The 17,166-nt window shown below is 44.9% G+C and overlaps 1 protein-coding gene across 4 annotated transcripts in view; it reads right to left on the bottom strand.

Annotated features, from left to right (window-relative positions):
• Positions 1-17,166, bottom strand: part of LOC127059028 (unconventional myosin-X-like) — a 202,116-nt gene that overhangs the window by 142,322 nt on the left and 42,628 nt on the right. For all 4 annotated transcript variants that reach the window (XM_050969637.1, XM_050969640.1, XM_050969639.1 and 1 more), the window contains 4 exons: positions 5,749-5,895; positions 5,051-5,151; positions 2,803-2,869; positions 2,114-2,206 (listed from right to left, as the gene is read on the bottom strand). In XM_050969637.1, coding sequence (XP_050825594.1) covers positions 2,114-2,206; positions 2,803-2,869; positions 5,051-5,151; positions 5,749-5,895 — 408 coding nt within the window. The remainder of the gene's footprint in view (positions 1-2,113; positions 2,207-2,802; positions 2,870-5,050; positions 5,152-5,748; positions 5,896-17,166) is intronic.

Below are 17,166 nucleotides of genomic sequence, written 5' to 3'. Positions count from 1 at the left end.
CCCAACTGACCAGATAGGGAAGGTGAGCTGCAACTACTGAAAGAACCTTTGCAAAGACCCATGGTGCTGTGGAGAGTCCAAAGGGAAGGACATGGTATCGACAGCATTCTGCGCCAATGATGAAACATAGAAAATGTTTGTGGGAAGGATACATAGTGATGTGAAAATACACATCCTGAAGGCTGAGGGCAAAAAAACAGTTGCCCTGATTTAAGGATGGGATTATGGTAGTCAGTCACCATCCTGAAGAGCTGCAAAATAACATGGGCGTTCAAGTTCCCGAGGCCTAGAATGGGCCTCTAGCCACCATTTCTTTCGGGAATCAGGAAATATTTGGAATAAAACCCTCTTCCCACAATTTCTGGGGGAACTGGCTCTATCATCTCCAGATGGAAGGAGGGATTGAACCTCCAACTTTAGGAGGTCCATGTGAGGAGAATCCCTGAAGAGGGGATGGAGGGAGTGGATGATAGTCATGTGTTCCAGTCTTCTAATCGTTTTTGCTGTCCTCCACTGGACTCTTTCCAATTTTTTCACATCCTTCTTGTAGAGTGGACCCAAAACTGGACACAGCACTCCAGATGAGGCCTTACCAATGTTGAATAGAGGGGAATGATCATGTCCCTCTATCTGCTGGCAATGCCCCTACTTATACAACACAAAATGCTGTTAGTCTTCTTGGCAACAAGGTCACACTGTTGACTCATATCCAGCTTCTCATCCACTGTAACTCTTAGGTACTTCTCTGTAGAACTGCTGCCTAGCCATTCAGTCCCTAGTCTGTAGCAGTGCATGGGATTCTTCCGTCCTAAGTGCAGGACTTTGCACTTGTCCTGGTTGAACCTCATCAGGTTTCTTTTTTTCCAATTCTCCAATTTGTCTTGGTCCCTCTGTATCCTATCCCTACCCTCCAGCATAACTACCACTCCTCCCAGTTTAGTGTCGTCTGCAAACTTACTGAGGGTGCAATCCACACCATCCTCTAGATCATTAATGAAGATATTGAACAAAACCGGCCCCAGGACCGACCCTTGGAGCACTCCGCTTGATACTGGCTGCCAACTAGACATGGAGCCATTGATCACTACCCGTTGAGCCAGACGATCTAGCCAGCTTTTTATCCACCTTATAGTCCGTTAATCCAGCCTATACTTCTTTAACTCGCCAGCAAGAATACTGTGGGAGACCATATCAAAAGCTTTGCTAAAGTCAAGGAATAACACATCCACTGCTTTCCCCTCATCCACAGAGCCACTTATCTTGTCATAGAAGGCAATTAGGTTAACATCATATTTTGCCATCAGGACTAGAAAATTTGCTACTGAAAACTGAAGAGCAGTGGATGAGTTTATCCTTCTTGCCAAAGGGTGCAGATCCTCAGCAAGTTTGGCTGTTTCTTTCATCATCTGTTTCCACTACAAGGGAGTTGAGGGTGGGTGAGAGAAGAAATACTCCACCCTTTTGCTGGCATGTAATATTTTTTCTGCCTGTTTTCAGGTAGCTGCAAGAGTAGCAGGAGTCAGCCATAAATTATGGGCTGCAGACAAGAGTGCCTCATCAATGGTCAGAGCTATCTTACTCTAGGGAGGGTGTGTAGAACGTCCACAAGAAAGTGCTGAGACTCTTGTACCTCCTCTGTAGAGAGTTGAAGAGATTCTGCAAGTTGCTTCATTAGAATAATAGAATATCAGAGTTGGAAGGGACCCTGCCTGGAACCTGCACCTCTAATGCACTCCAACCCCCTGGCCCTCCCATGCCCCAACCTCCTGCCCCAGCCCTGATCCCCCTCCTGCCCTCCAAACCTCTTGGTCCCAGCCTGGAACATACTCCTGCACCTCCAACCCCTCATCCTCAGCCCCACCCCAGATCCCGCAACCCCAGCCAGAGCCTGCACCCCTTCCTGCACCCTAACTCCCAGCCCAGAGCCCCATCCAGCACCCTAAACTCCTCATTTCTGACCGCACCCCCAGCCAGAGCCCTCACCCCCTCCCACACCCCACACCCCCAATTTTGTGAGCATTCATGGCCCACCATACAATTTCCACACCCAGATGTGGCCCTCGGGCCAAAACGTTTGCCCACCCCTGGCCTAGGGGATGGTTTGCTTACTCACTGCATGCTGGCTGTGCAGTTTTTCCAGGAGGGTGCTGTCTGTGCCCTTGGGAAATCGACTCTCCTCGTTGACCAGTGCCAGCAAACCTAGTTTCTACATCCAAATGAGAGACAGCCTTTACCAACCAGTAAAACTACAAACTGCACAGGATTCAGGCTAGAGAAATAAAGGTTTGAGACTGTCATGCTGAATGACACCCTTCAAGTTACACCCTAGAAAGCTTGAGTGTAAAGTGCACCTGGTGGCCAATCTACAGACTCAACAAGTAGAACACTGGCTCATCACCAAGAACGTGGAAATGAAATTTCTTTATAAAATCTGTATTTTGGAGGTTAAAGCCCTACCTAAGTCTATCCCAAACAATGAGCAGAGGATTTGCATTCTTACAGAGGGCCCTTCTGAGGGATGAAAAGGCCCATGCTCTTGGAAGAACAAGATGTGAAAAAGATCTTGCTGATCTACCCATGCTGTAACACATGGAAACACCAGCAGAATCCCAGAGACCATGTGATAGCCAACCACAGAACAGAATGTGGGAGCCAGCCCTGCAATTTAGGCCTATGCCTATGTATTGGGAAAGGACAATAAAAACAAATGCTTAAGTGTGAGGAAGGAAAAATTAAGTGTCATGCTAGGTCATGCCTGCCAGGATTCCTGGGACCAGATGAATTCTATAAAGAACTGCCCACCTTCTCAATGAGATCTAAGCACTCTGCATTGTCCATCCAGTCAATGGCTTCCCAGCTTATTCCCTCCCTGCCAAACAAGAAGAAAAAAAACAGTGATATAAGAAATAATCTCCCAGTCCCTGGGGTGAGGTGAAGGAATATAGAGGCAGCACAGAGCAACATTCCCAGGACCCAGGAGGGATTCAAGGGATGGACCACACCACCACCATCCCCAGGCTCCCTAGGGAAGAAAGTAGGAAGTGGAAGACATGACTTCCAGGGAGGAGTAGGAGCTGGAGGAACAACTGGAAGCAAAATATCTGGAAATTTCCAAAATAGACATGCCTACCACAAAGGAACAAAAAAATTATATTTTCTTCACTGGGACGTGAAAAAAAAAATGAATCCATGTTTTTTAAGATCCTTGCATTATCCAATAATGCCCTTGGCAGAGGCCTCACAAGTCTGGAAGGGTTTAACTGAGACTCTGGGATTTCTTCTGAGAGTAGCTTCTATTCCAGTACTGAAGGAAATGTAGAATTTGCTGTACCATATCAGAACACTGATCAGTCAAGCATAATATCCTACCTCTGGTGCCATAATACGCTTGGCCAACTGAGCAATGTAATACACAGAAGCTATTTCCTGACTACTGAGGAGAATAGCCAATATCCTGAAGTAAAAGATCCTGTCTTTAGCATATCAAAAAACAATATTAGTCTTAACATTATTGAGTCCTTTCTAAAATCCAGCCACAGAGTTTGAACACTTCCAATCTGATCTTTAGGGAAAATCTCCCTTCATAGGAAGGATAGTGTTTTTAACATGTGCTTCCTGCAGTGATGGAATCAGCTGCGGGAGTGGGTGTATAAATAGGCTTGTATTTTGGCAGTCTTTAGAACTTAAAGAATTATCTGTTCAGTGTCTCTCCTTTACAGAACTGCTCACATTCAGTCTCAATGACCCTATTCAATTGCCTCATTAAGAAAAATAAATGCTTCTGTCTTGGAGCTAGAGGGGAATATTTCTCTGGCTGCCCTCTCTCAAGAGGCTCAGATATTATGGTGATGGGCATCAATACAATATATTAATAGTAGATAGCTATCTAGAGTGCCCAACTCTCTTTCTGTTGGACTCTTCAAACTCAAAGACAAAACCACAACCACTTCCACTTAAGAAGAGTCACTAGAAAAAAGAAAGCCCTCAGAGACCTATTCAACTTAGAGATTCGGAAACTTTCCCTTTTCAGACCAAAGCCCCATTTAGAAATAAGGCATACATTTTTAAGAGTGAGAGTAATTAATCATTAGAACAACCCAGTGATGGGTTATGGTGTTGGACTCTCTGTCACTGACAATTTTTAAATAAAGACTGGATGTTATTCCAGGATATGCTCTTGTTCAAATAGGAATTGTTTCAGGGAAGTTCTATGGCCTGTGTTACACAGGAGGTCAAGCCAGATGTTCACAGTGTTCCCTTATAACCTTGTGGACTACAATAGAGCCAAAGTATCTGGTTAAAACACTATTACTGATTGGAGGAAGAGAACAGGATTTGGAGTTTTCAGATTTTTGTTTCTTTTTTGCTACCACAATGGATTTAGAAACAAAAGACCACACATCTTGGAACACTTTCATCACGTGACAGAAAGGAGCTGGGTTTGGCTCTGTGAATGACTAGCTGAGAGAATACAGATGAAACAGAAGGAAGTTAGAGACGAGCAGGGTGCTGCAAAACTTTCATTATAACATTTGAAACCAAGTAAAACTTTACAATCTTAAACTTGGGCCTGGTTTACTTCAGTTCACCTCCTTCCAGCAAGACTGGGCCAAGTTTCAGGTGCCAGGGAAGGGTTTACTGTTCAGGGTGAAAACCAGGCAAAACTTGATATTTGAACCAATTCAATGTTGAGATTTCATGTGAGATACTGAGTTACAGCCGGTGGTTACTGTAAGCAATTTGGGGCAGAGACCATCTTCGTACAGTGTCCAGCACAATGGGATCCTGCTCCTAAGCACTACAATAATAAAAAATAATAATGAAACACTCGAGAGGTGAGACACTTCTTGCTTGAAGACAGAAGTCCCACTCTAACAAAACAGTGCACTGGACATTCCCCACCAAAGCATATTCACAGGCTTATGCACTGCAATCAGCCACTTTGAGCAGGGACACCCTCCCAAATGCTGGGCATCACTAGGGAAGAATTATGTTCTCAGTTTTGCATCCTGAAATTTGAATAGAGGCACTGCTCCTTCCCCTTCATTACCTGTTGTACTCTAGCTGCTCCAGGGAGAAGATGTGTTTGTTGAAGTATTCTTGGAGCTTCTCATTGGCATAGTTAATGTTAAACTGTTCAAAACTATTGATCTACAAGAGAAAAGAAACAAAGATGATAAAAATTAAAATTCAGGTCACAGGTCTATAAAAAAATCTTCCTGTGAGGACAACATGGAAGGGAAACTGCATACAGAAGACCAGCATTTAATGAACGGTGTCCATATGAACTCCAAGGCCAGAATTGACTGGCCTTTGGGTAAAGAAGAGGAGAGTAGAAGAGTCTGGTATCACCTCACTCTCTCTTTCATTTCCTATTGGTTATTCATTCTGACACAGGGCAGCTAATTAATAGGCATCCTTCACCTGTTACCACAAGAAAACAGCAAGAATGTGAATATGTTAGAAACCAGACGTCTACTGTGCACACATATCTCGAGGTACAACTACTGTCTATCATAATCCACCCACAAAGGGGAACTAACCATCTATCACAGCCCACAGAAGGACATGCACTGCAAAAGGGCAACCAAGTGGTCTCTCGCCCTCTCTCACAGACGATGTGTGTTGGAAAGACATTTCCACAAATGTGTGGTATTGACCCACACCAGATATCGGCCTAGCAAATTTCCTCATACATCCAGCAAATCTTCAGAAAAAACCTGGCATCCAGAAAGATAGAGTACTGACCTGAAAGTTCTCAAAGCCAAAGATATCCAGGATGCCCACAGACTTAAAGTTTTCCTTCCCTTTGATCTTCATATTAATCTTGCCAATGAGCCATGAGAAGCACTGGGAATACAGTGCCATTGAGAGAGAGTCCCTAGAGTCAACCGCCTGTGAGCATATAAGGAGGAAAAAGCTGTCATGATAGGTGAGCAGAAGGAGCACGTGGATGTTACCACTGTCACTACTTTACGAAACTAATGACTTACATCCCCATCCTACAGAGTTCTCACACTGCCAGCTGGACAGAGCCATATGTAGGGCTGGCTGCCCCATGGAATATACGTTGTATAATGTTTAGTAAGCATTCCAGCTTTTGCACAATGCTACCATTGGCCTAGCCACAGCACAGTCAAAAGTCTGAAGCAAGTGGAAGACTGGGATGCAGGTGCTGAAGGTATGTAAGATGGCAAGAGACCCTGCAGTCACTTTGGGGAGACTTGACCTTTGAGTCAAGAATTTAGAGCTACAGAGGAGACACACAGATACAAAGAACACTGACATCTTAAGAACATAAAAACATAAGAATGGCCATACTGGGTCAATCAATGTTCCATGTAGACCAGTATCCTGTCTTTCAACAGGGGCTGGTGCCAGATGCTTCAGAGGGAATCAACAGAAAAGGGCAATTATCAAGTGAACCATCCCCCTGTCATCCAGTCCCAGCTTCTGGCAGTCAGAGACTGGGGACACCCAGAGCATGGGGTTGCATTCTTGACTATCTTGGCTAATAGCCATTGATGGACTTAGCCTTCATGGACATACCTAATTCTTTTTTGAACCCAGTTATACTTTTGGCCTTCACAGCATCCCCTGACAACAGGTTCCACAGGTTGATTGTGCCTTATGGGAAGAAATATTTCCTTATATTTGTTTTAAACCTGCTACCTATTAATTACATTTGGTGGCCCCTAGCTCTTGTGTTATGAGAAGGAGAAAAGAACACTTCCTTATTTACTTTCTCCACATCAGTGGAGATTTTATAGATTTCTATCATATCCCCACTTAGTTGTCTCTTTTCTAAGAAGAACAGTCCCAGTCTTTTTAAACTCTCCTCGTACGAAAGCTGTTCCATATCCCGAATCATTTTTGTTGCCCTTTCCTGTACTTTTCCCAATTTTAATATAACTTTTTCGAGATAGGGCAATCAGAACTGCACACAGTATTCAAGGTATGGGCATACCATGGATTTATATAGAGTCATTATGATATTTATTGTTTTATTATCCCTTTCATATTGGTTCTTAACTTTGTTAGCTTTTTTGACTGCTGCTGCACATTGAGCGGATGTTTTCAGAGAACTATCCGCAATGACTCCAAGTTCATTTTCTTGAGTGGTAACAGCTAATTTAGACCCCATCATTTTATATGTATAGCTGGGATTATATTTTCCACTGTGCATCACTTTGCATTTATCAACACTGAATTTCATCTGCCATTTTGTTGCCCAGTCACCCAGTATTGTGAGATGCCTTCGTAACTCTTTGCAGTCTGCTTTGGGATTAACTATTTAGAGTAATTTGTATTGCCTGCTAACTTTGCCCCCTCACTGTTTACTCTTTATTAAGATCATTTATGAATATGTTGAACAGCACTGGTCTCAGTACACACCCCTGAGGAGGTCTCCATTCTGAAAACTGACCATTTATTCGTACCCTTTGTTTTCTGTCTTTTAACCAGCAAAGAGTCCTGTGGCACCTTATAGACTAACAGATGTTTTGGAGCACGAGCTTTCGTGGGTGAATACCACTTTGTCGGTTTCACCCGTGAAAGCTCATGCTCCAAAACGTCTGTTAGTCTATAAGGTGCCACTGGACTCTTTCCTGCTTTTACAGATCCAGACTAACACGGGTACCCCTCTAATACTTGTCTTTTAACCAGTTACTGATCTATGAAAGGTCCTTCTCTCTTACCCCATGACTGATTACTTTGCTGAAAGCCTTGTCAGAGATTTTCTGAAAGTCCAAATACACTATATATGGAAATTACTTACTGTAACTGGAAGTTCTTCAAGATGTGTGGTCCCATATTTGTATTCCACATATTGGGTACACATGTGCATCTGAGTATGGAAATTCTTCCATGCAATGTCTGTTGACCCACACATGCGCAGTAAATCTTCTTGCACTCTTAACAAAGCATGTAAGAGAGTGTGTGGGTCAACACGTCTCTAGTTCCTCTTTTTAGTCTAATCCTACAAGTTCTGAAGCAAAGGGGATGGAGGGTGTGTAATGGAATACATCCAGGGACCACACACCTCAGAGAATTTCCAATTACAGTAAGTAACCGCCATTTCTTCTTTGAGTGATGATCCGTATGTTTGTATTCCACATATACGTGATTGGCCAGCAGTGCTCAGATGTAGGTGGATGTGAGGAAGCTGGTGGTAAAAATGACTGCAATACTCAGATCCAGCTGCTGCATCCACAGGTATGAACTAAAATATAGTGTATTGTGAACATGTGGACAGAACTCTAGGTGGCCACTCTGCAGAAGTCCTGCAGAGGGACATCGTATAGGGAAGCTATCAAGGCAGCCTGTGCTCACACAGAGTGAGCTGTGACGGTCCTAGAGGAAGGGATTTTCACTACCTTGTAGCACTCCAGGATGCATCCCAAGACCAACTCAGAAATCCTCTGGGAGTATATGGCTTGACCATGTGATCTCTCTGCCTTGGGGATAAAAAAAAAACTTGGTGATTTTCTAATGGGTTTGATTCTTTGCAGGTAGAAAGCCAGGGCATGATGGACATAGAGGGAGTGAAGTCTCTTGTCTTCAGCAGAAGCATGGGGGTTTGGTAAAAATACAGGTAAGTATCATTTGATTGAGATGGAAATCAGAAACTAACTTGGGGAGAAACTTGAGTATATTCATAGAGAAACCTTTTCTTTGTGGAAAAACTGTATAAGGAGGGTCTGCCATGATGGCTCTGAGCTCACTCACCCTCCTGGCCAAAGTGATAGCCACTAAGAGCACCACCTTCATGGGAAAGTGGGTCATGGAACACATCACCATAGGTTCAAAAGGCGGACCTGTGAGCATTGACAGGACGAGATCAAGGTATCATTGAGGTGCAGGTTTGGTCATTGGTGGGAAGATCCTGATTAGATCTTTCATAGACTACTGTCGCTAGATGAGTGAAGACAGAATGTCCTTCTACAGAGGGAGGCACTAATCATTGCTAGGTGTACTAGCAAAGAACTAAGAGACCTAGAACAACAAGGATACTTGCAGTGGCTGAAGAATGTTGGAGCTGTGCCCAGGCCAAAAATGTTTCCATTTGGCCAGGTAGCAGGAGCATTCTATTTCCAATGCCCACCAAAGCACCAGGGCATGAGGTGGTGAGAACCTGGGTTGGGATGCCTGATTTTCCCTCCATCCTGAGTTAGGAGGCCGGGGACGGGGGGCAGGCATAGAGGAAAGAGTGCAGACATCATTAGAAGTTCTGTGAACTAGAACTGTCTGGGTCAGTAGGATGCTAAGAGAATTATGTTGACTCTGTCATGATATACCATCCTTATGACCTGTGGAAGCAGGGGTATGGGAGGAAAGGCAATACATGAGGTCGTTCATCCAGGTCAGGAGTACAGTGTCACCCTGGGAGCTGCAACCCATGGCTTCAATGGAGCAATATAGAGGAAGCTTTCTGTTTGTTTGGGGCACAAAAAGGTCTCACCGCAGTGAACCCCACTGTGTAAATATCTCACTTAAGACTCTGTCACGGGCCTCCCACTCGTAGTCTGCCAAGAAGCTTCTGCTTAGTTTGTCTGCAAGGAAGTTGTGAATATCAGGAGGTACACAGCCTGTATTGTGATGCAGCCTGATGCACCAGTTCCACAGTCTAATGGCTTCCAGACAGGGAGTATGAGATCTCGGTCCTCCTTGTTTGTTTACATAGACCACTGTGGTGATATTGTCTGATGTTACTTGTATACGGAATGGGCGTATGGAGGGAAAGGAAGGCCTTGCATGCAAGGTGAACCGCCCTCACTTCTAGTATGTTTATGTGTCATCTGGCCTTTCATGGGGTCCAGTTAGCATCCCTCCCCAGACGGGAGGCATCTGTCACAATGGTGGTTTTGGGGATGGAAGGGCTGAAGGGAATACCCACCATGATTTCGTCCAGGTTTGACCACCGAGCGAAGGAGGTGATAACTCTGGTGGGATTGCCCACCTTGGAGTTGATGTGGTCCTTGTCTGGTCAATAGATCAAGAGAAGTCAAGCTTACAGGCGGCACAAATGAAACCTGGCAAACGGTGTCATAGCAATGCACCTGGTCATGTGACCCAGCAGTGAAAGGGTCCTGTGCACTGTGGTTCATGGTTGGTGGGTAATGCGTGAACCCAGGTTGTAGACTGTAAGAAACCTGTTTGCACGGAGGAGTAGTGTCATGGAAATATAGTCCAACATTGCCCCTGTCAAGTTTACTGTCCTTGTGGGTGATAAAACAGGCTTTTCTATGTTCATGCAAATGCCTTGTACTATTAGAAGTTGTATTGGGAACCTTGTCGACAACTTAACCTCCTGACATGAGCGGCCTACCAGGAGGCAATTGTTCAGGTATGAGAATACCATTTAGCCCTGGTGTCTCATCAGGGCTGCTATTACAGAGGAAACTTTTGTAAATACTCTGGGTGCCACAGCTAACCCAAATGGGGAGTTGAGGCAGGACGTGTTCTATTGCTTCTTGATGTAAATGGAATTCTGCCTCCCACTGAAGAATCACCTTGTAAGAGTGATCCCTGAAGTGGGATGAGGAAGAGTTTATAAGCAAAGCCCACAGGTAAGTGGGGAACAAGACCTGGGAGATGGGTTGGAAACAGGAGGGAGCACAGACTATAATGACAGAGAGAAAGGAGGGTCAGGGCAAAGCTGGGAGGCAAGATCAAACCAGTATCTTAGATGCCTAAATACAAATGCAAGAAGTATGGGTAATAAGCAGGAAGAACTGGAAGTGCTAATAAATAAATACAACTATGACATTGTTGGCATTACTGAAACTTGGTGGGATAATACACACGACTGGAATGTTGGTGTGGATGGGTATAGTTTGCTAAGGAAGGACAGACAGGGGAAAAAGGGAGGAGGTGTTGCCTTATATATTAAAAATGTACACACTTGGACTGAGGTGGAGATGGACATAGGAGATGGGAGTATTGAGAGTCTCTGGATTAGGCTAAAAGGGGTAAAAAACACGGGTGATGTCGTGCTGGGAGTCTACTACAGGCCACCTAATCAGGTGGAAGAGGTGGATGAGGCTTTTTTCAAACAACTAACAAAATCATCCAAAGCCCGAGATTTGGTGGTGATGGGGGACTTCAACTATCCAGATATATGTTGGGAAAATAACACCGCGGGGCACAGACTATCCAATAAGTTCCTGGACTGCACTGCAGACAACTTTTTAATTCAGAAAGTTGAAAAAGCTACTAGGGGGGAAGCTGTTCTAGACTTGATTTTAACAAATAGGGAGGAACTCGTTGAGAATTTGAAAGTACAAGGAAGCTTGGGTGAAAGTGATCATGAAATCATAGAGTTTACAATTCTAAGGAAGGGTAGAAGGGAGTACAGCAAAATAGAGACAATGGATTTCAGGAAGGCGGATTTTGGTAAGCTCAGGGAGCTGATAGGTAAGGTCCCATGGGAATCAAGACTGAGGGGAAAAACAACTGAGGAGAGTTGGCAGTTTTTCAAAGGGACACTATTAAGGGCCCAAAAGCAAGCTATTCCGATGGTTAGGAAAGATAGAAAATGTGGCAAAAGACCACCTTGGCTTAATCACGAGATCTTGCGTGACCTACAAAATAAAAAGGCGTCATATAAAAAAAGGAAACTAGGTCAGATCACAAAGGATGAATATAGGCAAATAACACAGGAATGCAGAGGAAAGATTAGAAAGGCAAAGGCACAAAATGAGCTCAAACTAGCTATGGGAATAAAGGGAAACAAGAAGACTTTTTATCAATATATTAGAAGCAAGAGGAAGACCAAGGACCGAGTAGGCCCACTGCTCAGTGAGGTGGGGGAAACAGTAACGGGAGACTTGGAAATGGCAGAGATGCTTAATGACTTTTTCGTTTCGGTCTTCACTGAGAAGTCTGAAGGAATGTCTAATATAGTGAATGCTTACGGGAAGAGGGTAGGTTTAGAAGTTAAAATAAAAAAAGAGCAAGTAAAAAATCACTTAGAAAAAGTTAGATGCCTGCAAGTCACCAGGGCCTGATGAAATGCATCCTAGAATACTCAAGGAGTTAATAGAGGAGGTATCTGAGCCTCTAGCTATTATCTTTGGGAAATCATGGGAGACGGGGGAGATTCCAGAAGACTGGAAGGGGGCAAATATAGTGCCCATCTATAAAAAGGGAAATAAAAACAACCCAGGAAACTACAGACCAGTTAGTTTAACTTCTGTGCCAGGGAAGATAATGGAGCAGATAATTAAAGAAATCATCTGCAAACACTTGGAAGGTGGTAAGGTGATAGGGAATAGCCAGCATGGATTTGTAAAGAACAAATCATGTCAAACTAATCTGATAGCATTCTTTGATAGGATAACGAGCCTTGTGGATAAGGGAGAAGCGGTGGATGTGATATACCTAGACTTTAGTAAGGCATTTGATACGGTCTCGCATGATATTCTTATAGACAAACTAGGGAAGTACAATTTAGATGGGGCTACTATAAGGTGGGTGCGTAACTGGCTGGATAACCGTACTCAGAGAGTAGTTATTAATGGCTCCCAATCCTGCTGGAAAGGTATAACAAGTGGGGTTCCACAGGGGTCTGTTTTGGGACTGGCTCTGTTCAATATCTTCATCAACGATTTCGATGTTGGCATAGAAAGTACGCTTATTAAGTTTGCGGACGATACCAAACTGGGAGGGATTGCAACTGCTTTGGAGAACAGGGTCAAAATTCAAAATGATCTGGACAAATTGGAGAAATGGTCTGAGGTAAACAGGATGAAGTTCAATAAAGATAAATGCAAAGTGCTCCACTTAGGAAGGAACAATCAGTTTCACACATACAGAATGGGAGGAGACTGTCTAGGAAGGAGTATGGCAGAAAGAGATCTAGGGGTCATAGTGGACCACAAGCTTAATACGAGTCAACAGTGTGATACTGTTGCAAAAAAAGCAAATGTGATTCTGGAATGCATTAACAGGAGTGTTGTAAACAAGACACGAGAAGTCATTCTTCCGCTTTACTCTGCGCTGGTTAGGCCTCAAATGGAGTATTGTGTCCAGTTCTGGGCACCGCATTTCAAGAAAGATGTGGAGAAATTGGAGAGGGTCCAGAGAAGAGCAACGAGAATGATTAAAGGTCTTGAGAACATGACCTATGAAGGAAGGCTGAAGGAACTGGGTTTGTTTAGTTTGGAAAAGAGAAGACTGAGAGGGGACATGATAGCAGTTTTCAGGTATCTAAAAGGGTGTCATCAGGAGGAGGGAGAAAACTTGTTCACCTTAGCCTCCAATGATAGAACAAGAAGCAACAGGCTTAAACTGCAGCAAGGGAGATTTAGGTTGGACATTAGGAAAAAGTTCCTAACTGTCAGGGTAGTTAAACACTGGAATAGATTGCCTAGGGAAGTTGTGGAATCTCCATCTCTGGAGATATTTAAGAGTAGGTTAGATAAACGTCTATTAGGGATGGTCTAGACAGTATTTGGTCCTGCCATGAGGGCAGGGGACTGGACTCGATGACCTCTCGAGGTCCCTTCCAGTCCTAGAGTCTATGAGTCTATGAGGAGGGAAGGAGAGAAATTCTATGAGCATCCCTGACGGATAATCTCTAAAACCCAACTTCCAGTAATGATCTTCCTCCAGATGTGGGCAAAGAGTGTGAGCTGGCCTCCAAAAGTGATGAATGAAGAGATGGGTGGCATCAGTGGTGGAACCTGGATCTTGACCAAAAATGGCCTTTGGCTGTTGGTTGGGAGTGAGTAGAGGCCACAGTAGTAGAGGGGACCAAGAAGCAAGGCCTCTGAATGCTCCAACATTTCCGTGGAGGCTCGGCTTGGTGCTAGTAATAAGGTACATGTGGAAGAGGTGGTCTTGGTCTATAGGATTGGCTCTGGTGTTTCCTCCTGGGGGGTCAAGTATAAATCCCTGGGGAAAGCAGAGTTGATCTGAGTCCTTTAATGAAAGAATAGACAAATCCCTGCATTTGTTAAAGAGATCTGAATCATCAAAGGGGAGAACACCATCCAGAACCTGCCTAGGAAACCCTGATGCTTACTGCCAAGAGTCCCTTTTCATGACTAAGCCAATGGCCAGACCTGGAAAGCTGTTTTTGCCACTAGCTTTTCCTCATCTAGATGGAACTTAAATTGGGCTCTGTCCTCTGTGGGAAGTTGGTCTATAAAGCTTGCAAGCCTGGAATAGTTTTTAAAAATTGTATTTTGCTAATTGAGCTTGGTAATTTAAACACAAAATTGCAGGCCTGCAGAGGACAAGACCTTCCTCCCAGGAGGTCCAGTCTCTTACAGCCCATATCTGTTGGGGTGGCTCTTTGATAGTGCAACCAAGCCCTTTCTGTAACTGTCTGTACCACCAGTGTACTGGGGGAAGGATGGGAGAACAAAAATTCAGCTCCCTTGTCAGGAACAAGAATATCTCCTCTCAGCCCTTTTCACTGTAGGGGAACAGGATGCTGGAGTGTGCCATACCACTCTGACCAGTTCTAGTATGGCCTAATTGATCAGAAGGGTCATGGTGCTTGGTCCCCAAGATTGCAAGATATCCAGGAGCCAGCACTGACAGTCCTGGATCCTCTTCTGTGGGATCTGGAGGTCACTAGCACCTCTTTGCAGTAGCTCCTGGTACCACCGATGGGCATCTGGAGGAGACGGCAAGGAAGGAGTAAGTGTTTCATCCGTAGGTGACAAGGAGACACCCAGTGGAACCTGCAGATCCAGATTCACCTCCTCCTCCTCGTACACTGACAGATCTTGTTGGCAGGAGGGAGAGTAGTGGTACAATTCTTGAGAAGGGCCCTGATGCCTGCCATAAAGATCCCAAGGACCCCATTAAGACCAAAAAGAGAATGATCAGTTGCGGGGGCCTGCAAGGGAATGGGTACCAGTGGTCAGGTGGGTGGATGGGGGGTGGGTGTTGTACTAAAAGGAATAGTAAGCGTGTCTCCTTGAATGTCTGTGAAGGCTCAACTGTGTCTGTAGACGTACTGGAGTCGCTAGCACCTCTCACTCATCTGAGTTCAAAAACTGCTCCAGCAATAGTCAATACTGGAGCACTCCTTGCCAGATGGCTGGAGGTGGGACTGTTCCTGGGACATCAATGTAGACTCGTCCTCCAGAGTAATATCTCTCAGGAGGGCCAGGCTGGAGGAAAGTGGAGACTGTGGATAAGGGAGGATGCAGTGCATGAAAGTTTCAATATGCCTTGGTGTCCGAGAGGTTCTAGCAGTCAAATCTGATGGACCTGGTATGTCTATGGCAGCTGGATGGTCCTTAGATGAATGACGCAGTACTGATGATGGGTCCAGACCACCGCTTGTAGATGGAGCCAGTGAATGTCAGTCCTTACACTTCGGTACTGAGGTGACTAACAAAACTAGTGGATCTTTCTTTTTAGGTGCTTTGCCCTCCAATTTGGGGGTCATTAGTGGAGCTAGCTCCTTAGGGTCTATGTGCAACATCTCAACAAACCTGCAGAGGCTCGGGAAGGGAGCACATCTCTTATTGATAGTCCTGGACAGGGATCTGTCCTCATGCCCATAAGAGTGCCCTCTGCCCTCCTTGGGAGCCCTAGAAGAAGAGGCTTTGAGCTTAGGTGCTGGAGGCTCCAGTCCCAGGCACATGGTTGGAGGGGCACTGCTGGTTAATTGAGGCCAATGTAGAGGGGGGAGGGGGATCTCCCTGGCCTGGATTGGAGAAGGGGTTCATAGTTTTCTCCATCAGGTGATTTCTCAGGTGAAGCCCCCAGGCTTCCTGAGTTCTGGGTGAGAAAAAGAGTGACAGATACTACACTTTGCAGAGATATTCTCCTCTCCCAGTCAGTAAGGGCAACATTGATGTTTGTCACTGATGGGGAAGGAGAGAGGGCAAGAGATACAATTCTTTCTTAAATCCTGGGATTCTGGGCATAGTCCTGGAGCCTGGGAAGGGTTCTTCAACCAGGGAGAAAGAAAGGAAGAAAAACATTCTACTAAGTATTCTATGAACTTTAACTATTAAGCTTAGAAATAAAACTATTTACAAATGTCTTTACAACAAGTTGTAAAGAGAACATAAAATTCTGACTCAGGCCATGCAGTGGTAAGAAGGAACTGGAGAGGCCTTAGTTGGGAACATGAGGAGATCCATAGCACATGTGCGAATCAACGGACATTGCTTGGAAGAATTTGTGGACTCAGGCGAATGGCATGCATGTGTACCCATGTGCGGAATACACATGGGGACCATCACTCGAAGGAGACTCAGTGGATCACCCTTGCTGACACCCTCAAAGAATTCTAATAGATTGGTGAGGCATGATTTCCCTTTACAAAAGCTACGTTGACTTTCCCAACAAATTGTGCTCATCTATGTGTCTGATAATTCTGTTCTTTCCTATAGTTCCAACCAATCTGCTGGTATGGAAGTTAGGTTTGCCAACCTGTAATGACTTGACTCAGCTCTTCATTTTGAGTTACTGTAAGCTGGGACTATTTCAAAGATGTCCCTTTCATGTTTTAGCCTACCATGCACAGTCTTTGACAAAGCACAGGCCTCCAATGCAGAGCCCTCGCCCCAGAGGGAATTTCACAACAGCACTACTGGCTTTAAGGATCCCTTCTTCGAGCCTTTCTATGCACACAGCATTGAAGTTACAGGGTAGGCCATACATCACACAACAGGCTGCTTGAGGTGCTATCCTGAAGAAGATCCCAGATCCAGGTGCATCATGATTCTCCCTAAGACAGTACAATCAGCTGTCATGTCCTGTGGGAACACACACCTTCCAAGGGACCCTTCCCTTCTCTCAGCTTTTGCACAGAGTCAAGGCTGAAAGAACTCAGCCTTTCTCTCTCCAACTCAGCCTGGCCTGAGAGATGCTAGCTCCTCCCTCATTTTGCTGTTGCTCTTCATCTGTCAGAAAACCTCCCAGCTTCTCCCCAGCCCCTATCCCCAGGTGGGGTCTCAGCATTCTAAACATTCACTTCTTACTGTTTTATCCAGTCTGGCATGTTGAAGGCAGATACTCTAGGTGGATGTGCCCAGGGGAGACTTGCCCCTTTATACTGTCACCTAGCAGCCTAAAGCACATCCTGGGACATGAATCAATTCAGCCCAAGAGGTAGCCGTAAAGCAAAGACATATCGGCCCTGTGGGGTTTTCTCCCTCTGCTCAGATGGTTAATCTCATTTGTGGAGGCTGA

The sequence above is a fragment of the Gopherus flavomarginatus genome, chromosome 10 (genome assembly GCF_025201925.1).
Source record: "Gopherus flavomarginatus isolate rGopFla2 chromosome 10, rGopFla2.mat.asm, whole genome shotgun sequence".
Classification (NCBI taxonomy): Eukaryota; Metazoa; Chordata; order Testudines; family Testudinidae; genus Gopherus; species Gopherus flavomarginatus.
The sequence above is the reverse complement of the archived record's forward strand: the minus strand, read 5'-3'. Positions and strand labels throughout refer to the sequence as shown.